The 27,226-nt window shown below is 46.8% G+C and overlaps 1 protein-coding gene across 3 annotated transcripts; it reads left to right on the forward strand.

The window, feature by feature from the left end:
• Positions 1–706: 706 nt before the first annotated feature.
• Positions 707–20,179, forward strand: KIF2C (kinesin family member 2C). 3 transcript variants are annotated; one of them, XM_064281870.1, is made up of 21 exons: positions 711–1,343; positions 2,429–2,523; positions 6,115–6,216; positions 6,401–6,449; positions 8,301–8,423; positions 9,663–9,785; positions 10,357–10,457; positions 11,064–11,159; positions 11,606–11,660; positions 11,747–11,909; positions 12,982–13,072; positions 13,297–13,360; positions 13,437–13,528; positions 14,303–14,445; positions 15,282–15,486; positions 15,594–15,704; positions 16,888–16,955; positions 17,468–17,573; positions 17,675–17,788; positions 19,197–19,320; positions 19,475–20,179. In XM_064281870.1, the coding sequence occupies exons 1-21, from the start codon at positions 1,280–1,282 to the stop codon at positions 19,555–19,557; spliced, it is 2,172 nt and encodes a 723-aa protein (XP_064137940.1). In that variant the 5' UTR covers positions 711–1,279; the 3' UTR covers positions 19,558–20,179. The 3 variants fall into 3 exon arrangements, with proteins under 3 accessions (XP_064137942.1, XP_064137941.1, XP_064137940.1); XM_064281871.1 differs by lacking the exon at positions 9,663–9,785 and having other exon boundaries at positions 710–1,343; XM_064281872.1 differs by lacking the exons at positions 16,888–16,955; positions 19,197–19,320; positions 19,475–20,179 and having other exon boundaries at positions 707–1,343.
• Positions 20,180–27,226: the final 7,047 nt, after the last annotated feature.

Here is a 27,226-nt window from a genome sequence, read left to right on the forward strand (position 1 = left end):
AGTGGCAATGGCACAGGCAACAATCCACCCAGGGTCTTGGCCAGAGGTGAGCAAAACCAAAAGGTCTCACTCGGCCTTAGCCTCACTCCCATCTCAAGGTGCCGGACTCTTCCACTCTGGAGTCACATTCTCCCCACAGCTGGTCCCCAACCACCTTGTCTCTCCATGGATTTGTTTTTACCTTAGTTTCCCAAATTCTCAACCTCCCTACACTTCTTTTTCTTAGTTGTTGTTTCTTAATAGAAAATTTCAAGCAAGCAAGTCATTTCATGCTACTCTCCTCCTCACCAAGGCTTCCAGCCACACTGGCTTTCAGTTTTTTAAATAAGAGTTTTTTTTCTGAGTTCTTGCCTCAGGGCCTTTGCACATACTGTTCTCAGAACATAGTCTGTAAGGCTTTCCACCTCCCTGCCCTCCCTCTTGCCACTGCTGGCTCCTTCTTGTTCTCCAGACTCAGGTTAAATATCACTTCAAATATTAATCTGGTCCCTTTATCTAAAGTGTCTTCCTACTTATATTCTATCTCCAGCACACAGGCTCCCTCAAAGCGCTACCAGAATTAGCAATTTACTTGTTACTTCTTTTTGTCCCCTGCTCATATTACAAACGTTAGGTTAGAGAGCATGGACTGTGTCTTGTTTTTCTATCTCCAGCACCTACACCATGGCTAGTGCGTCGCAGACAATAGTTGGTGAATTTCTGTCTTTCAGGCACTCTATACACAGTGCCTCATTTAAATCTCGCAGTAACTCAAGGAAGAAGGAAGCGTGCTCCCCTTCCGCAAAGCAGAAAACCGAGTAAAGCTTCTAACTTGTCCGAGGTCAAACTTGTCCGAGGTCAAAGAGCTAGTAGCTGAAAAAGCCGGAATTCGAATCCATGTCCATAGGACTCCAGCGCCCTCACTCTCAAACACTATGCGTAAGTTTTCGGGGAACCCAGGTGTACAGTGAGGAACGAGTACAAACCCACCAACTGCAAGCCTGCGACCTCAAGGCCTGAGGAAGTCCCCAGCACGCACAGCGCGCAGGCGTATGGTTAGGCGAATGGGCGGTCCCGGGCGCCGGAAGAAGGACCGGAGACTACGTATCCCACAAGGCTCCGCAGGGCGTCGCTGGCCGGCGAAAACGAAACGGGCGACGGCGTGATGACGTTGCTGGAGACGCTGGCGCGCGGGATTTAAACTGCGGCGGTTTGGGCGGCGTTAAGACTTCGCGGGGTAGAAAGAGTTGTGATTTTTGGTACTTGGCGTTTCTCTTCACGGCTGACCTGCCGACTGCCCATGGACTCGTCACTTCAGAACCGACTGTTCCCCGGTCTCACCATCAAGATCCAACGCAGTAATGGTGAGGGGCGGGGTCCTGAGGCCAAGGGGAGCCGTGGGCGGTGAGACGGCTGAAATTACTGTCCCGCCCCCAAAAGGCAGGATCCTGAGGCATGCTCTTCAGGATCTGGGTCTCTGCGCTGGCTATTGGTCTTCCCTACCTAGTGCTAGGAGCCTCTACGCAGACTTGTGTCTCCTCCCCGCCCTCCGGGAGTGGGCGCGGCTTCTCCGCGGTCTTTGCACCTCCCAAAGAGGTTAGGGGTGCTAGATTCACCTCGCTTCCAAATTCTCCCTGAAACAGCCCTGCTTGTGTAGGGAAGTATGCTTCCTGAGCCTTCTACTCTCCAATAAATATTGTGCACTTGCAGTATGTCAGGCTCTGGGAATTCTGCAGACGGACAAGATTTCTGCCCTTAAGGAGCGTGTAGTCCTGTCCACTCTTTTTTGATTAAGGAGCTGCACAGCTACGGCAGGTCTAATACTCGTGTCATTAGGAGAATTATCAGACATGGCCGCCAGGAGTGAGTTAGGGAAACCCAAGGAAGCTAGCCTTAGTGCTGTGTGGAAGAACAGTTTACCTAAGAATTATAGCGACTCCCTTACCCAAACATACCTTCACCCCACTGTAGGCTCTCTCTTGAGTGGGAGATGAATCATCCCATGCAGGTCGGTTTTGAGATCTGTTTCCTGCGCATCTCACTGTGGATGTTCTATGAGTGAAGACTCCAGGAGGTTTATTTGCCCGTTTAGTGTTTAAAAGGAGCCTTAGTGGTGCAAAGGTTAAAGAGCTGCTTCTGCCAACCAAAAAAGGTCGGCGGTTCGAACCCACTAGCTGCTCCGCAGGAGAAAGATGTGGCAGTTCGCTACAGTAAAGGTGAAAAAAACCTTGGAAATCCTACGGGGCAGTTCTACTCTGTCCTACAGGGTTGCTGTAAGTCGGAATGGACTCGACAGCACTGAGTTTGGTTTTGGTTTAGTGTTTAAAAAGAAAGAAAGGCAGCTGCCTATTCATTCAGGTAAACACATATTGAGAGTCTCTGGGATCCTAAAAATGAACTGCCAGCCCTCAGGGAACAGACGGGTAACTCTGGCCTTTTCATACTCTAGGTTTAATTCACAGTGCCAATGTAAGGACTGTGAACATGGAGAAATCCTGTGTTTCAGTGGAATGGACAGAAGGAGGTGCCACAAAGGGCAAAGAGGTAGGTTCTGTGAGATGGCCTCTGCATTTAACATCTTCCTACATAAAGATTCTGTTTGGAAGTGAAACCTGTGGGAGCCTTGTTTCTGATGTTTTCCTGTCCTCCCTAATCTTAAACTTGGTCCTTTTTGGATGCACTGGGATTTCATTTAGTTGGACTTGTTTTTGTTTGTTTGTTAATAATATTTTATTGTGTCTTTGGTGAAGGTTTACACACAGCAGTTTAAGTTCCCATTCAACAGTTTTTACATGAAGTGTTCAGTGACATTGGCTATTCTTCACAGCGCATGAATATTTTCATTATTTCTGTTCTGGCTGTTCTGTTTCCATTAATCTAGTTTTCCTGCCCCCGTATTCTAATCTTCGTTTGAAAGTAATTGTTGACTATTGGGTCTTACAGGTGATTTTTTGAAGAAGCACAGTACTTCTGGATGATATTCATTATTTTGTGAGCCAATCTGTTATTTAGCTACAAGGTGACCTCAGGACTTAGTTTGTGTTCAAGGTTTACAGAGTATCTCAGGGCAGCAGTCTTGGGGAGTCCTCCAGTCTCAACTAGTCTAGTAAGTCTGGTGTATTTTTCTTTTTTCTTAAGGAATTTGAGTTTCTGTCCCACATTTTTCTTCCATTCCATCAGGGCCTATCTATTCTGGCCCTGACTAGAACACTTGGTAGTGGTAGCCAGGCATCATCTAGTTCTTCTAGGGCTCTGTTTTAAATTGAAGCAACCAACAACTTCTGGTATGTTTGTAAAGAGCAAACTGCACAGAATTCTAAAACCTTGCTTACCCAAATTAGCTTCTGAGTGCACACTACCTGTCATATTGGTTTGAGGAGCAAAATAGATAATCCAGTTGAGACAAAATTCTGTTTCTGAAATACCAAATAACAGAAAGCGACTTGTGATGAATGGCACAGATGAGGAGTGCTAGAGCGGCTCAGAGGTGGAGACTTGGGGGCTGGGGTATAAGAAAGCAGTAAGATGGCCCCCAGTAGTAAGGGGTTAGGATGCTTGGCACCAACAAAAAGACTGAAAAGAAATTGGAGCATCTTCATCTCTGGCACTAAGATGTTTAGATTTTTAGTGGTTTGTTTTGTGTTTGTTTGTTTATAAGAAGAGAAATTTATTGTCTCACAATTCTGGAAGCTAGTAATCTGAATTAGGGTGTTGGCAGGATCACGTTCTCTCGAAGACTCTATGGGAAGAGGCTTTCTGGTCTCTACCAGATTCCGTTAGCCCTAGACATTCCTTGGCTTGCAGTTGCAGCGTCACTCCTTTGTCACATAGCCTTCTTCTCTTTGTCTAAGATGTTTAGGTTTTATTCTGTAGGCAGTAGAAAACACTGGAAGGGTTTTAAGAAGAAGAGAGGTGTGACTAAGGTATTTCTGTGTTAGAGGCATTGTGGTATAGTAGGAGGGTCACCAGACTAGGAGTATGACAACTTTGATTTTACCTGGCTCTGCTACTACTCATGCAAGCTTTCTCACCTCTTAGAAATTTAGTTTTCTTATCTGTAAAGTGAGGATGATAATACTCAACAAATCCTTCTGGCCCAATGCCAAAATGCCAGACAGTGTGTTCAGGTCTTGGGGATACAGAGATGAATAAGATAAACTTGGTCCCTCTTTCATGGAACTTAATGAGATAACATGTGTAATGGGCTTGTTTAGCACAGTACCTTGTGATAGGTATGCAAAGACTATATTTAGATGGTATATGTGAGGAACAAATGAAAGGATTGAGTAATTTACATTAACTTAACTGCCCCTGAAGAATCAAGAGGATCCTAAAATTCTTTTCAACCAGCTACTAACAGCTCCTTGTGAGTTTTGTTGTTGTTTGCTAGAATAGCTCTTTTTGGGTCTCACTCCAGCTCAAATATTGCTGTTAGGATGAGGTCCAAATTTCTTAGTGAATCATCCACAGCTTTTTCATGGTCTGACCCCAGTCAACCTTTTTCTTTGTATCTCACACATTTCTTCCAAAGTGTCCTGTGTCCTGGGCAAACAGGTTAACCCACAAGTCTGTGAACATGCCTAGTACCTTGCTCCTTTCATACTTTTACTCTTGTTCCTTCCCCTCAGCACGTCCATCATCGCACATCATCGATGTGAGAATCAGTTAATGTCAGAGCTAGATTTAGGACTCTGGTCTCCAATGCCATTTATGCTCTCTGTAGTTTGGGGGTTGGAAACTGGGAAGCCATGATGTATAGAAGATGTCCTTAGCTGTCAATGTTATGTGGACAGAGTATGATTGCTGAGCCATTTGCCAGGTTTTGCATTTGGTGATTCTTTCCTCTTCATCTTATCCCATGCTGCTTTGGTTTCTGGCCCTTTTTGCTTAAGAATTCTCTCCCTTATTAGATGTGGACTCCCCAGGGCAAGGGCGATGTATGTTTTAATTCATCTTTGACTCCTTTCCTCTGCACTGCTTAGTGTCTTACTCACGCCTGGTAAATGTTCTAATAGACCAGTTAATAAATACAGATTGCATATCTAGGAGGGAAAGCCCTAGCTAACCCTGGAGTACATTTTAGCTCTGTCACATTTTGAAATACAAGTGACCAAGGTGGTACTAATTCTATGTGTTTGAACCTGCTGTGAAGTTACACTGATGAGGTTTGAGTTGTTCCTAGAGGGCTGCAGGACTCTGATGATGTAAATCTAGAATTGTGACCTCACTGCAGGCATGAGCAGGAAGCTGTGCTGGGAAGAAGTTTTTGGGCCGCGTAGAAAATGTAGGTAGACTTAGGGTTAGGTATCAGCTGTCAGGAACTTGTCCCTACCCATAAGATCCTGTAGGGGCTTCATTTTGACTCTCACCAGGACAGTTAGAACTTGTTTCTTCCTCTGCGTCAGCCAGCGAGAGGTGCTCCAGGGGCTGTGTCCAGCAGGACCCCAGGAGGACTCAGCAGAACAGTAGGGAGCTAGATGGCCTAGATCTACTGTGGACTGCCTGCCTGTTTGCCTGTCTGTCTGCCTTCCTCTTCACCTCATTCTCAGCACTGACGTCTACCATTGGCTTGGAAATCAGAAACTTATATCCATCTAGATGGTAAACCACGACTAAGAAAGAACCATTTGTTTTATAACTATTAGTACTTAGAGGAAGTTAGAGCTGGCAAAATCTGAATCTAGAGGTAGCCTTGTTGTCTTAGTTTCCTAGTACTGCTAGAATAGAAATACCATAAGTGTGTGGCTTTAACAAACAGAAATGTATTTTCTCACAGTTTAGGAGGTTAGAAGTTCTAATTCAGGCTTTAGGGGAAGGTTCTGTCTGCTCCTTGGATATCTCCATGTGGCACCTATCTTTCCCTCCTTTGTCCTTGTTTCTCTCCATGCCTAATCAGCTCCTTTATGTCTCCAAGTGATTGTCTTAAATACATGCACCCTACACTGATATAGCCTCACCAACATAACAAAGAAAACCCTATTTGCAAATATGATTACATCCTTAGGTATGGGGGTTAGGATTTACAACACATCTTTTTGAGGGACACAATTCAAACCATAATACCTTGTTTGCAGAGATGAATTTGGATTGAGCAAGCTATGGTGTTCCACTGAAATTTGTATTTGCTCCTTGTAGATTGATTTTGATGATGTGGCAGCAATAAACCCAGAGCTCTTACAGCTTCTTCCCTTACGCCCAGAGGACAATCTGCCCCTGCAGGAGAATGTGACAGTCCAGGTAGGTGCCTGTCATCTGGCTACAGCCAGTGCCCCCAGAAGACCCGCTTGGCTAGTTGACTTCTTGCTGTTTTGTTTCCTAAGACTTTTCTGGGACTGCTACATCAGCAAAGTACTTGGGTCCCTAATGGTCCCTTAAGAATTGAGAAGAGCCATATATTGTGGTGGTTTGTTTTGTTTTTCAGAAACAAAAACGCAGATCAATCACCTCCAAAATTCCTGCTCCAAAAGAAGGTAAATGGATTTTCCCTGGCTTGTTGTCACAGGGCTTGTGCCAGGAATGATGTTCCTGGGGCTCAAAGCTATGGGAGCTGTGAAGCAGGTGGCTTCTATATGGGCTGAGGTCTTCTGTCCTCTGTTTCAGGCATCTTTCTCAGTGAGGAAGAATCCAATTTCAGCTGTTACACCAACTTTTAAGGGGCCCTGGTGCATTAGGGAAATTTGCTGAGTGGCCTAGGAGCCTTTCCTGTAGAATCCAGAGCCTGTTGCTGCGGGGGGATCAGTCATTAGCAGCCTAGCTGGGCTCGGCTTCCTTCAGGGCTCAGCATTCTCAAGGGAAAAGTATGCTTTGGAGTAAGGTTTGTGAGCAGGCTATGAAAAAAGCAGATACCTAGGCCTGGGCTGTTTAGAGGTGCAGTTGATGGTGCTTTGGAGAGCTGGTTGGGATGGAAAAAATAACAGCAATGCCTCCACATCTGTGTGAGGGTTGGGCTTTCTCTGCATAATTAATTATAGTAAACCTACTTTGGATACAATAGACTGTGACTTAGGGGGTGGCTCTAGGCAGAAGCTGCCCAAGAAATCAGCTTATCACTCAGAGCCAATCTTACCTCACAGGCTGGTGAGCCTGCACAGTCTATCCCAGTCCAGGGGTTACTACTGCCCTGACATGATCTAGCTACCTCAGAGGACCTGTGAATACTTTTTGGAGCTTCAGATTCCTGGGGGCCCAGGGTAGGTGGTGGTACTATTCCTAGCTTGGGCTGGGCCTGAGTGGTGTGGTGCTAGCCCTGTTTTGCTGGCTGTACTGTTAGGGCCTGCAGGAAAGATGGGGATGGTAGCGGTACCACTCCACATATATGCCCTCACAGGAGATTACTCCAGCTCCTTTTAATGGACACAATCTTCATAAATGTGCATGCTATCTAACAGTAGAAATAAAAGATTCCAAATAATTAGGGGAATAGAAAAAAATGTGCTAACTCAGGCTTTTTATGAAAGACATACATATGCCAGACCTTCAGCCTAAATCTATGACACTTGGAAATTCGCTACAGCTTACTCTTTGCTTACATCATGTATTCTGTTTCCACATTTCTGACCTGTACTTTATAGGTGATGAGTTGATGGTTTCTCTATTATGGAGATGAACTAAATATAGATGGGTAGAAATTGATAAAAATTCAAGAATAACTCAACAGTTTCTCTTGGTTAAGCATTCTTTAAGATTCCAGAAAATGAATGTAGCTGATCCCCATGGGCTTCTGATGACATGGCCATGCCTGGCTCTGTAAAGCATGCTAGAGCAGTGGGAAAAGCTCAGACTTCGTCATCTGACGGCCTTGGGTTCACATCCTGGCTCTGCCACTTACTAGTTGAGTGACATTGGACAAGTTACTTGATGTCTCTGAGCCTTAATGTCCCCTTTGATCAGATAGGAATGCTCATACCCAACTTAGCTTGTTTTGAGTATAGGAAGGCTGTATGTACAATGGTAGTTGCTGCTGCTACTGTCAAGAATAATAATGCTTTCTCTCAGGGACTTGGATTAGGCCTGTCGCTACAGAAATTATTCAGCTGGGTTGTAGGTCTCTCCATTTACTCAAGAGAGATGCTCTTGTGGGGAATATTTTTGCCTTAGGAGCTCCCAGAGTTGCAGAACATGGACAAGTAAGTTTTGAGGTTGCTGATACTTGACCTTTTCTAATTTTTCGTTTGAGTGGAGAGAATGGGAAGTTGGTGGGCTCCTTTCCTGGTAGCGGAACTCATCTTACCCTGTGCAGAATCTTGGAGGGTTGTCCCTGACCCCTCCATTGGCCCTTCTGATCATGCTACACTGACTGGCTGCTTCCCTTGGTTCTTCAGCTCTTCGTGGCCGCTCCACTCGCATGTCCACAGTCTCAGAGGTTCACATCGCCGCTCAGGAGAATGATATGGAGGTGGAGCTGCCCGCGTCTGCCAACTCCCGCAAGCAGCTTTCTGTTCCCAGTGAGTGATGACTCTGCTCTCCCTGTTTGAGGACCTGGAGCAGGCTCCTCACATATTGCCCCGTTGTGAAATATCCTAGGATTCCCACACCACATCAGCTTCAGTTCTTTTCTGACCCTGTCCCACCAACACTGCTCCCTTATCTGGAAATCATTTCTTTTTTTTTTTTTTTAACTTGTTATTGATACAATGTTTATGTAGAGAAAAGTACACATATCACTAAGTGTATAAAACTGTATAAAACCAAACCCGTTGCTGTCGAGTCAATTCCGACTCATAGCAACCCTATAGGACAGAGTAGAACTGCCCCATAGGGTTTCCAAAGAGCAGCTGGTGGATGTGAATGCTAACATTTTGGTTAGCAGCCAAGCTCTTAACCATTGCACCGCCAGGGCTCCCACTGAGTATATAGATCAATGAGTTTTCTTAAGTTGAATACATTCATGTAACTAACACCCAGCTCAAACAAAACACCAGCACTCCAAAAGTCCCCCTCAGCCCCCTTCTGGATCCTAGACCCCAAGGGTGACTACAATCCTGACTTCTAACAGCATAAATTTGGTTTTTTTTCCTCTTTTTGTACTTTACATAAAAGGAATTTTAAAATATATTAAGTAAATTACTTGTAATTTAACAGACGTATAAAACAGATGCAGATTTTGTAAGACACACAGTCATTACCTCTTACATTTATCAAATTCAGCTCTAAAAAAAGAAAATAAACAAAAGGGTCATGGCCAGGGATGGAAAGTAATGAGTCATTGTAGATTGTACCTTTGTGTTGAGTCAGTATAGTCAGTCTTTGCCCAAGTTCCCTATCATTACTGGCTTTTCAGCCTTTGCTCCTGTTAACCACCTGGGTTCCTAAGGCTTTGGAGACGTCAGAAAGGTCTGGCTTTTCCCCTAAGTAGGTAGAAAGACCTGGCCTGAGAACCCATGCTTGGGTCAAGCCTAAAGAATTTCAGGCCTCCAAAGGCTTTTCCTTTCATTGTGAAGCCCATACTGAGCTAGTCAAACTATTTAATGACTCCAGGAGCCAACCCTTCAAGAGAGACTGGTTGAGTTCAGCATGTGTGCGAGTTGAAGGGAAAGGCCCAGCTCTGCTCATACTGTAAGAACCTGAGTCCTTGCTGAGGTGGCAGCCAGCAGCCCTCCTCCCGGCTCATGAACTGCTAGGTCATGGTGAGCACAGCTGCAGAATGCCTGCCTGCTTCTCCAGTGACTCTCGTTCCCCCACAGCCGGCCCCCCTAGGCCCTCCTGCCCTGCAGTGGCTGAAATACCATTGGCGATGGTCAGCGAAGAGGTGGAAGAGCAAGTCCATTCCATCCGAGGCAGCTCTTCTGCAAACCCTGTGAACTCAGGTAGACAAGCTGAGCTGTCTGCTGTCCTACTCCTAGTATAGGATAGGTAGTTAACATCCTGCCCCAAACCTGGCCTGCCTCGGCAGCTGAGTTCAAACCGTCTTGGTCATAGGGGGGCATGCATGTTTCCCTGTGGTCATGGGATCAATGACCCCAAGAGGGTTTCACAAGAGTGATTACATCCTCACAACATGGTAGAAGCCTTCTGCCGTTGTTGAGGTGTTACCATAGCTATGCTTTTCACCAAAACTTGAAAAACAGCCCAGAATGGCCGTTGAGACCAAGCAGGGTCTGTCTCACCTCTCTGTGGTTGTTGAGAAAACAGCCACCAAGGCACAGGGCTTGGGTTATTGCTACTCTGAACTTACACTAGCCAAGTCATTACCTTGTGGACTTGTCCATCCCAAAGGTCATGGCTCTTGCTTCGTTGCCTTGCATATGGTGATTTAAGAGCAATGATCTAGAAAATGCCTATTCCAGGGAAAGGCCCAGGACTCAGTAATAACAGAAGAGCAGGCTGACCTTGACAGGTGAAAAGAATGGGCTCCTTTTTTTTTTTTTTTTTTTGTAGTTCGGAGGAAATCGTGTCTTGTGAAGGAAATGGAAAAAATGAAGAGCAAACGAGAAGAGAAGAGGGCCCAGAACTCTGAAATGAGAATAAAGCGAGCTCAGGTAGCTTTCTTAGGCATCGGGGCAAGAGTTTTGACAGGCATCCTTAACTGAATTCTAACAAACAACAGATATGGTTGCGCCTGAGCACTTCTGAGGCTCTAGTTCTGATATCCAGGAAGTTTAACTGGTTTCTCATCAGGATTCAGAGAACAAATTATTTAGATGTTTTTCTGAAGGCCCTCAAATGAGAAAAATTTAATGCTGGTTGTCCATTAGGCAAGCCCATCACATGATACATTGTGTGTCTGTGGGGAGGGGGTTCTGCAATGGAGTTCCAGTTTGGAGCATTTCCCCCAGATTGCAGTAATTGTTCTGAGGAAGCCCAGCCTGCTGCTGGCCTCCTAAGAGGTGGGACAGTGGCCCTGGCCCCAGTTCCTAGGGTAGTTTGATGCATGCATAGGCGCGCCTACCTCTCTCTGTTCCCCAGGGCTCTGTTCCTGGGTTCTTGGTCTAGAGTCAGGATGGGAGGAAGTGAGATTGTGTGGGAGCTTTGTCAGCTCTGAAGGGCCGTGAGCACACAAAGCTGTAGTTGCTCTCTTTAGCACTGAGGCCTGAGGGCACCTACATCTTAACAGTCAGTCCTTTTTTTGCTCTTGTCCCAAACAGGAGTATGACAGCAGCTTTCCAAACTGGGAATTTGCCCGGATGATTAAAGAATTTCGGGCTAATTTGGAATGTCATCCACTTACTATGACTGATCCTGTAAGTAAATCCGAAGGACTTCTACCTCTCTCTAAGGAAGTGAGAGAGTTCCAGGAATCTCTACTCACTCACCCTTGAAGTTTTTTAGTACCCTTTGGTGGGCTGGAGCTAGAGAGCCACAGCTGGCAGGGTCCTATCTTTACCAGCTATGTGCCCACCTCTCCCCTCCCTCAGCTATCGTAGGTTGGCTAGATTCTTCCTAATTAATTATGAAAATGGTGCTGAAACCTCCTGTAAGCAGCAGAGTGAGAAAACTAGGAAGAACACTCAGTGCCATCTCCTTTTGCCGTGGAGTAGCTAATAAAGGAAGTAGGGGTCCTAGTCTTAGATCTTGGCCCTTGACTGGGCCAGATATGGGATTGGAGGGGCAGGGGCTCTGGGCAAGCTTTCTTTTGACACTGCTCTGACCCTTTGCTGGTTGGCTGTCTTCTCTCATCCTCTCTAAGATCGAAGAGCACAGGATATGCGTCTGTGTTAGGAAACGCCCTCTGAATAAACAAGGTAAGCTCTGTTAGGTCAGGGGCTTAGGACTGACTAAGAGTTCCTCTGTGTCTAGGAGCACCCCCTGAAATACTTTCTTTCTGCAGAATTGGCCAAGAAAGAAATTGATGTGATTTCCGTTCCTAGCAAATGTCTCCTCTTGGTCCATGAGCCCAGATTGAAAGTGGACTTAACAAAGTACCTGGAGAACCAGGCATTCTGCTTTGACTTTGCATTTGATGAAACTGCTTCGAATGAAGTTGTCTACAGGTTAGTCCCTTATCTTCCTCCCCCACCTTCTACCCTTTTTTTTTTTTTGATGTATTGGGCATTGTGATAACACTTCTCACAGACATGCTGAACTCTGAGGGCCTTTCTGGTCCCCTCTGGTGTTTTCTTTGGTCATCCATCACATAGAGCCAGCTTTGGCTCCTGGCACCAGGAGGGGCCCTGTTTGGGCCTGCCACATCCCATTTTGCAGCTTTGGTGGCCCATCCTTGAGTGGATCACCAGTGAGGTATGCTTTAGTGGCACATACTTTCCGAGGCTGGGCTGGGCAGACTCCCGGGGTTCTTCTAGTGTCTTATGCAGCCACCTCAGTGTGACTTAGTAGGCTCAGGAAATTCTAGAACCGGTCTGTTCAATATGGTACCCACTAGCCACATGTGGCTATTTCAATCTGAAGTTAAATAAAATTTAAAAATCAGTTCCTCAGTTACACTAGCACAGTTCAAGTGCTCAGTGGCCGCATGTGGCAGTGGCTATTGTTGGACAGCACAGATTTGAGCGTTTCTGTCATCACAGAAGGTTCTGTTGAGCAGAGGTCAGCAAACTATGGCCTGTGGAACAAATCTGGTTCACAGCCCCTTTTTGTATGGCTCTCAAACCAAGAATGGTTTTTACATTTTTAAAGGGTTGTAAAAAGAAAAAAAGAAAGTATAACAGATCTATGTGGCCTACAAAGCCTAAAATATTTTAAGCCTCTACTTTGGAGGGTTTCCCCTGATCTTTGTGGTGGACCTTTTGCTGGAAGTTGGCTGTTAAGCTCAAGCTTTCATCTGGTGTCTCTAGTATCAGAGGAGGAGCTTCCTTGCAGCTTCTGGCAGGTCAGTCCAGGCCTCCAAGTTGGCCAGCAGTATTTGAGATTTGTAAGTGGGGCTGGAGTCAGGTGGGACCACTTTGCACATTGTTCAAAAACCACTGAGGCAGGAGAGGAGTGCCAGTGCTTGGAAGGAGGACTTGAGGACCCTGGGAGTTCTGCCGTGGAAGGGCAGCAAGAACATGTTCCAAGAAGCCCATTTTGGGGAGAGATAGAAACACCCTTCCCTACCCTTTCTTGTAGGTTCACAGCAAGGCCACTGGTACAGACAATCTTTGAAGGAGGAAAAGCAACCTGTTTTGCATATGGCCAAACAGGAAGTGGCAAGACACATGTGAGTATCCAGGGTGCCAGGGAGAAAGCCTGCCCAGGGTACAACACCGAGTCCCTTCAGTACAAATGACCATCACCAAATACTCTGACCATGCCAGATGCAGGGAAGGCCCTTCGCAGGTCCAGCCTCCAGACTGTGGTGAAGCGTTCTGTGATGATGGAGCCAGTAGTGCTCTGGCCTCGACCAAGAACCATTTACACAGTCTTCTGCCCCTTCCTTTGTAGACTATGGGCGGAGACCTCTCAGGGAAAGCCCAGAATGCATCCAAAGGGATCTATGCGATGGCCTGTAAGTAGTATGTGCTGCCGCAGTTGAGTTGGGCTTGGAAGGCAGGTGGCTTACTTATCCAGGCTCTTTCCCACAGCCCGGGATGTCTTCCTCCTGAAGAATCAGCCCCGCTACCGGAAACTGGGCCTGGAAGTCTATGTGACATTCTTCGAGATCTACAATGGGAAGGTAACTGGCAGAGAGCCCTCTGTTTATGCTGTTGGGGCCCCTGAACTTTCTAAAACCTTGAGGTTGGCTAGAAGTTACAGAAGCCAAACAACCTGTTGGCCGAGAGTTATAACAGGCTCAAGTCTTTGATAGGTCACTTTGCCCTGGCATGTGTGGGAGGTTCCTCTGATGGTGGGATGGCACCCAAGCTCAGCAAGGATGGCAGGGCTCCCTCTCAGGTGGAAGGTTTGCCTTGTGTGTGTCCTGTCCTCCCAACCCACTTCCCTCCTAACTTTGTCACTTTTTCTCTTCCTCCTCTGCTGCACACATTCATATTCTCTCTCTCTCTCTATGCTTTACAGAGTTGTCTTCCCTGGAGAGGAATCTAAGTGAAAAAAAAAAAAAAAGTGATAATAGCTAATATTTATTATTAGTAGTATGATATTTTAGGCTATGCACTATTTTCGGTACTTGTCTCAACTCATTTAATCATCACAACATCCCTATGAGGTAGAGATTATCACCACTATTTCATAAATGAGAAACAGACCTAGAGTGGTCAGGTAACTTGCCCAGGCACTCCACAGCTGGTAGAGCACCAGAGTTGCATCAAAGGGAGGCAGCCTGTTTCACATCCCAAGCGTATGACCCTCCACTAGTCTGGCATCTACCTGGTAGTATACTCTGCCTTTCCCACTGCCAGCCCTTGTCTAAGTGGGACAGGCTTGAAGGAGGGAGGTGTCAGGTGGGGTGCCCAGGTGCCTGACCCTCAGCTCACTCCCCTTGCTGGCACAGCTGTTCGACCTGCTCAACAAGAAGGCCAAGCTACGTGTGCTGGAGGACGGCAAGCAGCAGGTGCAGGTGGTGGGGCTGCAGGAGCACCTGGTTAACTGTGCTGATGATGTCATCAAGATGATCCACACAGGCAGTGCCTGCAGGTCAGAGCTGTGGCAAGGGGAAGGAGCCACTTTCTAATGCCCGGTTCAGGTGGTGGAGACTGGCTCTAAGCCCACTGCCATTTCCACAGAGAGCCTCTTCCCCCTGTTTGTTGCAGCCTGTGAAGGCCTCTGCTTTGAGGGATCTGTATGGGGCTGATGACCCAGGGCCAAAGGTTCATGAGGAGCAAGTCTAAGCATCTTAAGTCTAACCAAGGCAGGGTTTATTCCCAGGCTATTACCCCAAATGCATTCTTCCTGGCTTCTCTGGGTTTCTTCTTGCTGTTCTCTTCCCTCTTATTGGTGGGAAACTGGAGCTCTGAGTCTATTCTAGGCTGGAAGAAATAGGGCTATAACTCCTCTGTACAGTGGTAGGGAAGTGTTCTTCTACTAGGGACCTAGGCATGGTGGCCCACTGGGGAAGGAGCCAGCTTAGGCTGGGCAGCTCTTGGAGGCACAGAGAGGAGGCTGCCCTCTGCAGGGCCCTCACGTTCTGGTAAGTGGTTCATGAAAGCCCCTCCTTCTCTGCAGCAGGGGCAACTCATCCTTCCCAGATCCTTATGGGCCCGAGGTCTGGCCTAGGCTGTAGCACAGGATCCAATACTTCTTTAGCCACTAAGAAAATTTATTAGGTTCAGAGCTGGGGAATAGCTGCTGCCTAGGGAGGGCAGAACAGAAGTCTGGGTCAATAAGACACTTGGTATCTTGGAGTCCTGACCTGTGTCCCTCCCTTATCAGAGAACTCACTGCTATGGACTGGAGTGGTTTAAACTCTGGGGTGAAATGGTTCCTGGTGACCGCATAAGCTTATCACCTTCCTCTGCCCTCCTTTGCCATAGGACCTCTGGGCAGACATTTGCCAATTCCAACTCTTCCCGCTCCCACGCCTGCTTCCAGATTCTTCTTCGAGCCAAAGGGAGAGTGCATGGCAAGTTCTCTTTGGTGGATTTAGCAGGGAATGAGCGAGGTGCGGACACTTCCAGTGCTGACCGGCAGACCCGCATGGAGGGTGCAGAAATCAACAAGAGTCTCCTGGCCCTGAAGGTAGCGGGGCTAACTCAAGGTGGCTGGCCTGGAGGGCTGCTGGTGGATGGAGGAAGTTGGCAGTGCGAGAGGAAGGAATGGACCTTGTTGCTTTTGCCGCTCCACAGGAGTGCATCAGGGCCCTGGGACAGAACAAGGCTCACACCCCATTCCGGGAAAGCAAGCTGACACAGGTGCTGAGGGACTCTTTTATCGGGGAGAACTCAAGGACCTGCATGGTGAGTGGACTCACTTTGGAGGTGGTGATGTAGGAGGAGGCAGTTGCTTTCCAAGGAGACATTTCTTCTTAATCCTGGGCCGGAAGCTCAGTGCCCCTGAGCTCCCTGGGTTTCAAGGCTCTAATGTAACTAGACTTTCATACCCTGCTCTTCAGCACTAGCCTCCTCATTGCCTACCCAAGCTTCAAGAAAAGGATCTGCTCCCTTTACTATATGTAGGTGCTGCTCTTCATTTGTGGGAGGTCATTCCTCCCCTACCTGGTGAAAAGTGGGGGGCTTCTGAATTCAGAAGGACCTTTGAGTAAGCAGGAAGGGAAGTCCTGTCTCCTCCTGGCTTCCCTGGGGCTCACTGGCTGGGGCATAGGGCTGCTATAGCTTTGCATGACTTTCATCTCCTTCCCTATTTTATCCCTCAGCCCTTCTAGTTAAGGTCTGCTCTTAACACCCAGCCATCCCTCCGCTCCAGGGAATATCCTCTCCCCCGCCTCCTGAGTAAGGGCCTTTGCATGAAGAAGGTAGTTTTCTGAACAAAGCTTTAAACCATTCTCTTGTGGCTTGGGTGAACTGTGGATTCCAGCAAGAGCCATAGAGCCTTCAGGTGTGACCTTGGTCACATGAATGTCTCAGTAAAAAAATAGTAAAGCAGGAGGTAATCAGACAAGCCTTTAAAAGCAGGGAACCTTTTTTTTCTTATTGTGCTTCAAGTCAAAGTTTACAAATCAAGTCAGTCTCTCATACAAAAATTTGTATATACCTTGCTATGTACTCATAGTTGCTGTCCCCCATGAGACAGCACACTCCTCTCCACCCTGTATTCCCCATGTCCATTCAACCAGCGCCGGTCCCCCTCTGTCTTCTCATCTTGCCTCCAGACAGGAGCTGCCCACATAGTCTCATGTGTCCACTTGAGCCAAGAAACTCACTCCTCACCAGTATCATTTTCTGTCTTATAGTCCAGTCCAATCCCTGCCTGAAGAGTTGGCTTTGGGAATGAGGGAACTATTTTTTAAGGTGCCTTAATTCGCAGTGCCGGTGGGGCGAGTTGCCCAAGCACAGAGTGGGAGCTTAATGAGGGTATCAGCAGCTTGAAGAGACTACTCCTGGTGGCCGTTCCAGCAGCAGGCTGTCCAGTGCCCTTACCCTGTGATCCTCAACCCTTAACCACCCATTGCTTCTTTTACAGATTGCCATGATCTCACCAGGCATAAGCTCCTGTGAATATACTTTAAACACCCTAAGATACGCAGACAGGTACTAGTACCTACAGCCATGTAGGATTGCAAGGGGGCTGTACAGGAGGAAGGTATGGCGATGACAAGAGATGGAGGGAGGCAGGGACAGATTACCAGATAATCAAGGTACGCACAGGCTTACATCAAAGAAATGGTGAAACCCATAAGAAATTGTGCACTACAGATTAGTAAGTAAGCACAAGTAAACCTGCGTAAACCTTGCTTACTGGTTAATCTGACCCTGGGAGGCTCTCTTCTGCGACTCAGCAAATCTGAGGCTTGGGGCTTCAGACATAATGCTAGAAGGTCTGTCACAGATCCCCTCAGGACTTGGTGGGGGAGTCAGCAGGGCATGAAGTTCTTTTCTAGGCCAGGTTCAGTTTATTCCACCTCTCCAGGCTGAAGGCAAAGCTGCTGCTATGTCCCCTCAGAGCCCCAAGCCTTCAGCCTAGAGAGGTACAGCCTGAGTGGTGCTGCACTCTTGTGCATGCCAGGGAGGCTGTTGTGGGACTTGAAACCTTGTTTTCACAGGGTCAAGGAGCTGAGCCCCCACAGTGGGCCCAGTGGGGAACAGCCAATTCAGATGGAAACAGAAGAGACGGAAGTCAGCTCTAATGGGGCCCTGATCGAAGGCAATGTAAGGGGGCAGAGTGGGACCAGGCAAGGCAGGAACGTGGCCTGCTGAGGTGGGAATTCAAAAAGCCACAACTGTTGTGTTTTTCCTTTTGGCCCCTTTAGTTCTCCAAGGAAGAGGAGGAACTGTCTTCTCAGATGTCCAGCTTTAACGAAGCCATGACTCAGATCAGGGAGCTGGAGGAGAGGGCTGTGGAAGAGCTCAAGGAGATTACCCAGGTAGGGACATGGCCCACGGCCAGGGAGGGACTGGACAGCCATTCTTACCACAGGCGCTCTGCAGTGCTCAGCACCATTCTTTGAACATGTCCTGGGCTTTGCTTCCAGTCTTCAGGTTGGAATGGCAAGAGGCAGGTCTCTACCCAGTTTTCCTTAGTTCCACCTAGTTGTTCTTATGGGGCGGCTAATCACCACACCCTCTTCTCCAGTCTGGCACACAAGACTTCCTACATCCACCTAGCCAGAACTAGTCTCTCCATGTTCCTGAATGAGTTTGGAGGGTGATGGATATACAGGGACCTTGTTTATTCAGTGACTGTTCACTGAGTACTTCTTATATGTCAGCTCCTGTCTAGAGATGAAGGACCAAAAACATCAAGTATGGGCAGTAGACCCCTAAAGTAAGACTTGAGATAAAATTCTGATGCTTCTGTTTACAAGTTGATTTCCCTGGAAAAGTCATTCAGCCTCACTGGGCCTCAAATTCTTCATCTCTAAAATGGGCAAGACGAGATGGCTGAGGATTAAGTGATATGCTTCTAAAGCACTCAGCACCGGGCCCAGCATATGGTCAGTGTTTAGGAAGCAGTAGATCCTGCTGCGGCTGTGATGCCTGCTTCAAAGAGCAAGTGGTGGGGAAAGATGTGAAAATGAAAAGCTTGTGGCTCTTATAGCTGAGGAAGACACGTGAAGAATAAGTGTGTAAGCATGTTCTCCTCTTCCTGGAGTGCTTAGGGGCACAGACGTTGGAAAGGACATGGCACTTTCAGGATGACTGAGAGGTTCACTATGGTCAGAGCACAAGGTGTGAGTAGAATTAAGGCTCTGCACAGGTCAGCAGGGACCAGATCTTACCAAAGGTCTGGACTTCATTATGATGGCAGGGGGAAGCCTTTGAAGGGAGTTAAGCACAGTGGTAACATGGTCATATCAGAGTATTAGATACATCACTGTGGCCACAGTGTGGAGCCTGGTTTAGAGGCTTGGGGAGAGCAACAGTGGAAGCAGAGAGAGCAGTTAAGAGGTTGTTGGAATAGTTCAAGAGAGACCTAAGTGTCTAGATTGAGGTGTGGCCTTGGCCATGGAACTGGAGTGAGGACATGAGATTTGGGAACCATTTCTGGGGTGGAACTGGCATGTAAGGTGAAAGAATAAAGCTGTTACTCAGATTTCTGGCTTGGGCATCAGAACAGATAATGCCATTCATTTGCCCTAGGGAACAAGTTTGGGGTAAGGAAGAGGATGGATTCAAGCTTGAGGACGTCCTGGGGAGCGGTTCAGGAGGCAGGATATGGGTATTTTATGTAGGCATCTGCATTACTTATATAAGGTAGAGCCCCAGGAAGGATTTGCTCAGTTGGTTTGGTAATCAGTGAACTGACTTGGTCCTTCTCCCTCTGTGTCGCAGCAAGGGCCAGACTGGCTTGAGCTCTCCGAGATGACCGAGCAGCCAGACTATGACCTGGAGACCTTTGTGAACAAAGCAGAATCTGCCCTGGCCAAGCAAGCCAAGCACTTCTCAGTCCTGCAAGGTGGGTTTGGCCGGATGGGGGTACAGTTGGAGGGTGGTGTCCTCTGCTGGCTCCTGGGCAACTGCAGGTGTTGGCAGCTCTGCCCTGAGTGAGTGGAGGTGTGGTGCTCTGACACTCCATTAACCCTGTGTGCCCCACGACCCATTCCTTCCAGATGTCATCAAGGCCTTGCGCCTGGCCATGCAGCTGGAAGAGCAGGCCAGCAAACAAATAAGCAGCAAGAAACGGCCCCAGTGATGACTGCAAATAAAGATCTGTTTGGTTTCACTCCCAGCCTATTCCCCTTCCCGCCCCTCCCCCAGCAGACTCTGGGCACCTGGTGGGTCTAGTCAGGGTCTGAGCTGGGACAGGCTTTTGTAAATGCCAAATATGTGGGCATCTGGGCCCAGGGCAGCTGGGGAGGGAGTCAGAGCTATGACATGGAACAGTATTTTCCTTTTCCTCCACTGTAGCCCTCGTGGGAGTTCTAATGTCCTGCTGTGGCCCTGCCTGGTCAGCTCCTTCCTATTGCTCCAGCTGGAACCTATGTGGAAGGAGGGAACCTTTTCATCCCGTGTGTTGCCCTTCCTCTCCATCAAAGTGGGGGAAGCTCTCTGATGTAGAGCTTTCGCTTGGGCAGCATTCTGTTTTTGTGGACTGGCTGCTCGTGGAGAGCTTCCCGGGGTTGCCATGGATCTGGGGAGAGAGAAGGAGCCTTTAGTCCAGCTCTCTGCTGCCTCTGACCTGCCTTCCACACCCTTGGTCCGGGCACTGATAAGTCTTGTACTTTAAAAAAACTTTCCGGGACCTCTTTCTTCCTTGCTGTTTTCTGTTTTATGTGTTCATTATATGTGTGTCTAACAATAAAGAAAAAGATCAGCCTTTTGTGTGATGTGTGGGAAGGGCCTGGGATGTTTCTGCGCCTCCTGGGGCCAAGGACACTATTGCAATTTGGCCATTAAATAACCATATCTGTGAGTCTGGATTCAGAAGTTTAGCTGAATCAGATGTTTGACAGAACTGGAACTAGCTCTGTGGCCTTGAAAAAAAGCTTCCAGATTATCTGAACGTTACCCCTCATCTGTAAAATAAGGCCACCAATACCCACCTCACAAAGTTGAGAGAATTAAATGAAAGAATGCTACTACCCAGGACCTGGCCACCCCACCTGGAATACCAAATGAATGCCTAACTAGTCTCCCTGATTGAAGTAACTCCGACTGACCCATTCTCCCCAAACAGCCAGAGGAATCTTTATAAGTCATCCCCTGCTTGGAATCTTTTTAACAACTTCCCTTGCACAAAGGATAAATGGCCTGCTAAGTCCTGTCTGCTCAGCTCCTTTCTATTACTACAGCTGGAATTAAGATAGAAGTGTAGAGGTATAGAGCCCAGCATCTGAAGGCATGCTGCAGAATTGGGTTCTAGCTCTTCTTGCAGAATCTTAGGCAACTTGATGAACCTCTTCCATCTATAAAATGGGGATAATATTAGTATAGAGTTGTTAGGAAAATTAAGCAAGTTGTATACATACCCACTGCCCATCTGTCAGTTTGTCATACTGTGGTGGCTTGTGTCTTGCTATGGTGCTGGAAGCTATGCCACCAGTATTTCAAATACTAGCAGGGTCAAACATAGTGGACAGGTTTCAGCAGAGCTTCCATACTAAGACACTAGGAAGAAAGGCCTGGCAATCTGCTTCTGAAAATTAGCTGGTAAAAACATGGATAACAACAGAATATTGTCCAATATAGTGCTAGAAGATAAGAAGATGGCACAGGACTGGGCAACATTTCATTATGTCACACGTAAGCTCGCCATGAGTCAGAGTTGATTCAAAGGCAACAACATACACACAGTTGTAAGTACAATGTCTCACATGTAATAAATGCTACATAACCGACTCGACGGCACTGGGTTTGTTTTTGTTTGTTAACTGCTTGGTACATACTGAAAAAAACTGGTTGATGTCCAGCTATTTCAGGAGGTAGCATATGATTAAGAACCGATGGTATTGAAGGAAGAAGTCCAAGCTGCACTGAAGACATTGGCAAAAAAACAAGTCTCCAGGAATTGACCAAATACCAATTGATGTTTCAACAAATGTATGCAACACTGGAAGTCCTCACTTGTCTATGTCAAGAAATTTGGAAGACAGCTACCTAGCCAACCAGAGATTTATATTTGTGCCCATTCCAAAGAAAGGTGATCCAAAAGAACGCAGAAATTATCAAACAATATCAATATCACATGTAGGTAAAATTTTGCTGAAGGTCATTCAAAAACAGTTGCAGCAGTGCACTGACAGGGAACTGCCAGAAATTCAGGCCAGATTCAGAAGAGGACGTGGAACAAGAAATTCCCGATGTCTGGCTGAAAGCAAAGAACACCAGAAAGATGTTTACCTGTGTTTTATTGACTATGCAAAGGCATTTGAGTGTGTGGCTCACAACAAATTATGGATAACATTGTGAAGAATGGGAATTCCAGAACACTTAATTGTGCTCCTGAGGAACCTGTACTTAGACCAAGAGGCAGTCTTTTGAACAGAACAAGTGGATACTGTGTGGTTTAAAGTCAAGAAAGGTGTGCATCGGGGTTGTATCCTTTCACTATACTAATTCAATCTGTATGCGGAACAAATAATCTGAGAAGCTGGACTATATGAAAAAAAAGTGGCATCAGAATTAGAGGAAGACTCATTAACAACCTGCCATATGCAGATGACACAATCTTGCTTGCCGAAAGTGAAGAGGACTTGAGGCACTTAATGATCAAAGACTACAGCCTTCGGTATGGATTACACCTCAACATAAAACAAAAATCCTCACGACTGGACCCGTAAGCAACGTCATGATAAAATATTGAAGTTGTCAAGGATTTCATTTTACTTTGATCCACAGTCAACATCCATGGAGGCAGCAGTCAAGAAATGAAATGGTGTATTGCATTGGGCAAATCTGCTCCAAAAGGCCTATTTGAAGTATTAAAAAGCAGTCATCCCAAGGACTAAAGTGCGCCTGACCCAAACCATGGTGTTTTCAATCTCCTCATATACATGCGAAAGATGGACAGTGAATAAGGAAGACAGAAGAAGAACTGATGCCTTCGAATTGTGGTGTTGGCAAAGAATATTGAATATACCATGGACTGCCAGAAAAATAAAAAACAAATCTGTCTTGAAAAAAGTACAGCCAGAATGCTCCTTAGAAGCAAGGGTGGTGAGACTTTGTCTTATGTACTTCGGACATGTTATCAGGACGGACCAGTCCCTGGAAAAGGACATCATGCTTAATAAAGTAGAGCGTCAGCAAAAAAGAGGAAGACCGTCGACAACATAGGTTGACACAGTGGCTGCAATGATAGGCTCAAACAGCAACAATTATGAGAATGGTGCAGGACCGGGCAGTGTTTTGTTCTGTTGTACGTAGGGTCACTAGGAGTTTGAACTGACTCAATGGCACCTAACAACAGCAACAATAGAGGAGCCATAGAGACTGAGACTGGGAAGGTAGGCTGGGGTCTAATCATAAAGGGCTTTGAATGCTGTATACTTAGGTGTCTGGAACTGAGCCTATACACAAAAAGGAGCCATTGAACCGAGTTAAAGAAGAGAGATACATGGTTGGATTTGTAGTTTAGAACTATTACTCTTGGAACAGTGTAAATGAAGGAATCAGAACTGTCTACATGGATACTAGTTAAGAACCTTTCGCAGAAAGCTAGGATAAGGAATGAAGACAGGACTGAGCTACAGCAGCAGCAGAAGTGAGGATTAGAGGAAGACACCAGACAGTGAAGAGGTGGGTGGGGAAGGTGGGCTGGGAGGCCATTGCCTTCTACCTGCTTGCTGTGGAATTCTAGATGGCACCTGGCCTGGCTCCCATCTGGTTGCATGCAAGGAACTGCTCTGTTACAAGTCATTGGGTCTTGTGTCCCACAGATTTGCCTCAGATGATTTCTGGGGAAAAAGTATATTCCCTGTTGTTAAAATCTCTTCTCAGCTGATTCTGATCACCAGGTCAATGGGCCCACCACCCCCCTCCCCGCTCCCAACTGTTTGCTGTCCTTGGGACTTACACTGCAGCTCTTCCCTCCATGTACATTGAAAGAGCTACTGGCGAGTTCTCAGTTCTTCACAACAGAGAGCTTTGTTGGGTATGAGCACATCAGGAAGTGTAATCTTGAAATACCTGCCAGGATTCCCACTCTGGCTTAGTTCAGGACCAGGTACTCTGCTGGAGAGTAAGACAGCAAAGGAATAAGGGCAGGTGAGATAGACTCTCCCTAAGCAGTGGTCCATCAGTTGTTGTGGAGTCAACTCCAACTCATGGAGATCCCACATGTCTCAGAGTAGAACTGTGTTCCACAGGGCTTTCAATGGCTGATTTTTCAGAAGTAGATTGCCAGGCCTTTCTTTTGAGGCACTTCTGGATGGACTTGTACCACCAATCCTTTACACAACCCAGGGACTCCTCAGCAGTGGTAAGGGTTCTTTAAATTTTAGCCGAAGGCCCTTCTCAATGCCCACCAGGCTGCCAGTTCCTCAAATCCTGGGCTCTGCTTCTTCAGAGACTCCTGCTATTTGCCTTGGGTGAAGCCTGACTGGACAGAGATAGCCAGCCCTCCTCATCTCCATCCTTCATTCTCAGGGCCAGGAGGAGCTGGATGGATGTTTCTGTTTGCCCTTCCAGATATACACAGCCCCCTTCTCCATCCTGCTCTGTGCCCCAGAAGCTGGCTTCTCTGGGCTGCATCACCCAAGCTCCCTTGCCTTTGGGATTCCTTTTGGGTTCCACACTGAATACTGGAAAGAAGCAGTAAGGGTAAGGATTAACCCGGCTCTTTCTCTGCCACCCATGCATTCCTTTACTGAAGGTAAAAAAGAAACCTGCTAACACAGTCCTAGTCATAGCTACAGCTCTTTCTGGGATCGGGTACATGCTCCCTCCCCTTGTTCCTTCAGGCCTTGGGGTGGTAACAGCTCCCCTGCTGTTAGCTGCCCAGGGTTGCTTCATTTTCTCTTAGCAAATAGTCCTTTTATGAAACTTAACCCCCTACCAAAAAAAAACACCCGTTGCCATCAAGGCGATTCTAACTCAGCAACCCTGTAGGACAGAACAGAGCTGTCCCATAGTGTTTCCAAGGTTGTAATCTTTACTGAAGCTGACTGACGCATCTATATCCTACAGATTGACTGGTGGGTTTGAACCACTGACCTTGAACCTTTTGGTTAGCAGCGAAGCAACTTAACCACCAGGGTCCTTAAACTTTCCCCGGTTACCCCATTTGTGGTCTCCTCTTTCCTATTAGAACCCTGACTCGTACAGCAGGCTTCCTCAGAGATGTGACACCATCTGGACCTGTATTTGTTCTAGCAAGCTCTCTTCAGTCTCATCCTACTTTGTCTATCATGGGTTCTTCAGTAACGTATTAATAAAGCTGTAATAATAAGTGCCTCCTCTCTGTCGGTTGATGGAGAGATTGTAAGAAAACCAAACTTCATAAAAAATTTAATCCCATGTGCTTGACCTAGGCAGCTTCTCATAGCTCTACTTAGCTGTTCATTACTACAGCTCTGTGAGAATACAATAGCTAAAAAGAAATATCTCAATTTTACTGAGAGAAATTCAGACTCAGAGAATGTCAGGACTGGGCTGCTGGGTGACTTGCAGCATTCATTCATTCTTATATTCAAGTATTTATGGAGCACCCACCATGTTCCAGATACACTGGATACAACAAACAGTAACAAAATATTATCGTGGTCTCACTGAGCACACTATTTTGTTGCAGAGACAGAGGAGTAAACAGTGAAATAACATAAGATAATTTTATGAGAGGAGTGAGTATGGGTGATGTGGAAATTCACAAAAGTAGCACCTATCCTAATCTTGTGGGGAGGGCAGAGAAGGCTTCCCAAAGGCAGTAAGTCTAAGCTAAGAGCTGAAGGAAATCTTGCAGTTGACAGGAATGGTAGGGAGGAAGAGGGGTAGAGAGAGATAGGGAGAAGGAGAAGGGAACAGCGTGTGCTAATGAGGTGTTAGAACATGGTGCCTTGGGAAACTGAAAGTATCTCAGTATGGCTGGTGTGACTGATCCTGATTAAAAAGAGGCAATTGCGTTGATATTAATAATGAAGGTAAAGAAGAGTATGCCGAAGGCAGCAGATCCCTTAGGGTGTCACTTAGTACTACCGTGCCCTGTGATTAAAGTCAATGGAAAACTACAGCAACCCAATTCTGACACAGCTACTAATGGCCTAGATCCTTCAGGAATGAAGGTTTGGGTCACCCCACCAGGCAAACAACCACGACCAGCTGAGGTGCTTGCTGAGGGTAAAGGGAAAACTGAATGGGTGGTGGAAGAAGGTAGTTCTAAACACCAGCTATGATCCCATGACCAGTTACAGAAATGAGGACTGAAATTGGATGCTGGTTTAGAGCATATACAGCTTTCTGGAGAACATTGCCCCAACCCTGCAAGGTAATGCCACCTAGCTATTCTGTCATTCCATCAAGCCAGCTGCTTCAGGATGAGGGGGAACATGGTAAGACCAGTGAATTCCATGAGCATGGGCCCATTGCCACACTTCATTTGCTGTGAAGTGAGTCCCTTGATCCAAGGTGATGCTGTGCAGGATATAACCTGATGGTGGATAAGGCATTCTTGAACTCTGAGGACAGCAGTTTTGGCAGAAGCAATGCATGCAGGGAAGGCAATCTGTATCCAGAGTGTCTATTCCAGTTATGCATTCTGGAACCCGGGAAATCACTACAGGATGGGTTCAGGGAACCACTGAGAGATGGACAGGATGTAACACTCCATTAATAACCTGACTTCCATATGCCCCTACACTGACTGGTGGGACACAGTGACGTTTTGGGTTTCCTGGAATTAGTTCAGGGCCAACATCCAGTAATCCCCAAAAAGTCTGATTATTTCCTTTTCCCCAATGAATAGTCACTCCCATACAAGGCCATGGATCCCTTTGGGGAAGGCTGGGAGGGGCCAGAGGCTGAGAGGCCAAGGGCTGGGGAAAGGCCTGCCTACCGGCATGGCCAAAAAGCTCTCCTGACCAAAGAACTATATCCTGAGTTGTTCCTGATCCTGAATTGTAACCTGTTGTTGTTGTTAGGTGTCATGGAGTCAGTTCCGACTCATAGCAACCCTATGCACAACAGAACAAAACACTGCCTGGTCCTGCACCATCCTTACAATCCTTGGCCCCATTGCTGCAGCCACTGTGTCAATCCACCTCGTTGAGGGCCTTCCTCTTTTCCGCTGACCCTGTACTTTGCCAAGCATGATGTCCTTCCCCAGAGACTGATCCCTCCTGACAACATGTCCAAAGTATGTAAGATGCAGTGTCACCATCCTTGCTTCTAAGGAGCATTCTGGTTGTACTTCTTCCAAGACAGATTTATTCGTTCTTCTGGCAGTCCGTGGTATATTCAATATTCTTCACCAACACCACAATTCAAACGCATCAGTTCTTCTTCAGTCTTCCTTATTCATTGTCCAGCTTTCACATGCGCATGATGCAAATGAAATACCATGGCTGGATCAGGCGCACCTTAGTCTTCAAGGTGACATCTTTGCTCTTCAACACTTTGAAGAGGTCCTTTGTGCCAGATTTACCCAATGCAATGCGTCTTTTGGTTTCTTGACTGCTGCTTCCATGGCTGTTGATTGTGGATCCAAGTAAAATGAAATCCTTGACAACTTCAATCTTTTCTCCGTTTATCATGATGTTGCTCATCGATCCAGTTGTGAGGATTTTTGTTTTCTTTATGTTGAGGTGCAATCCATACTGAAGGCTGTGGTCTTTGATCTTCATTAGTAAGTGCTTCAAGTCCTTTTCACTTTCAGCAAGCAAGGTTGTGTCATCGGCATAACGCACGTTGTTAATAAGTCTTCCTCCAAT

The sequence above is a fragment of the Loxodonta africana genome, chromosome 3, assembly GCF_030014295.1.
Source record: "Loxodonta africana isolate mLoxAfr1 chromosome 3, mLoxAfr1.hap2, whole genome shotgun sequence".
Lineage (NCBI taxonomy): Eukaryota > Metazoa > Chordata > Mammalia > Proboscidea > Elephantidae > Loxodonta > Loxodonta africana.

Coding starts and splice junctions, on each gene's coding strand:
- KIF2C (XM_064281870.1), top strand. CDS start 1,280: ATGGACTCGTCACTTCAGAACCGACTGTTCCCCGGTCTCACCATCAAG. Junction 11,661..11,746: donor ACGCCCTCTGAATAAACAAG/GTAAGCTCTGTT, acceptor TTCTTTCTGCAG/AATTGGCCAAGAAAGAAATT. Junction 17,789..19,196: donor AGCTCAAGGAGATTACCCAG/GTAGGGACATGG, acceptor TCTGTGTCGCAG/CAAGGGCCAGACTGGCTTGA.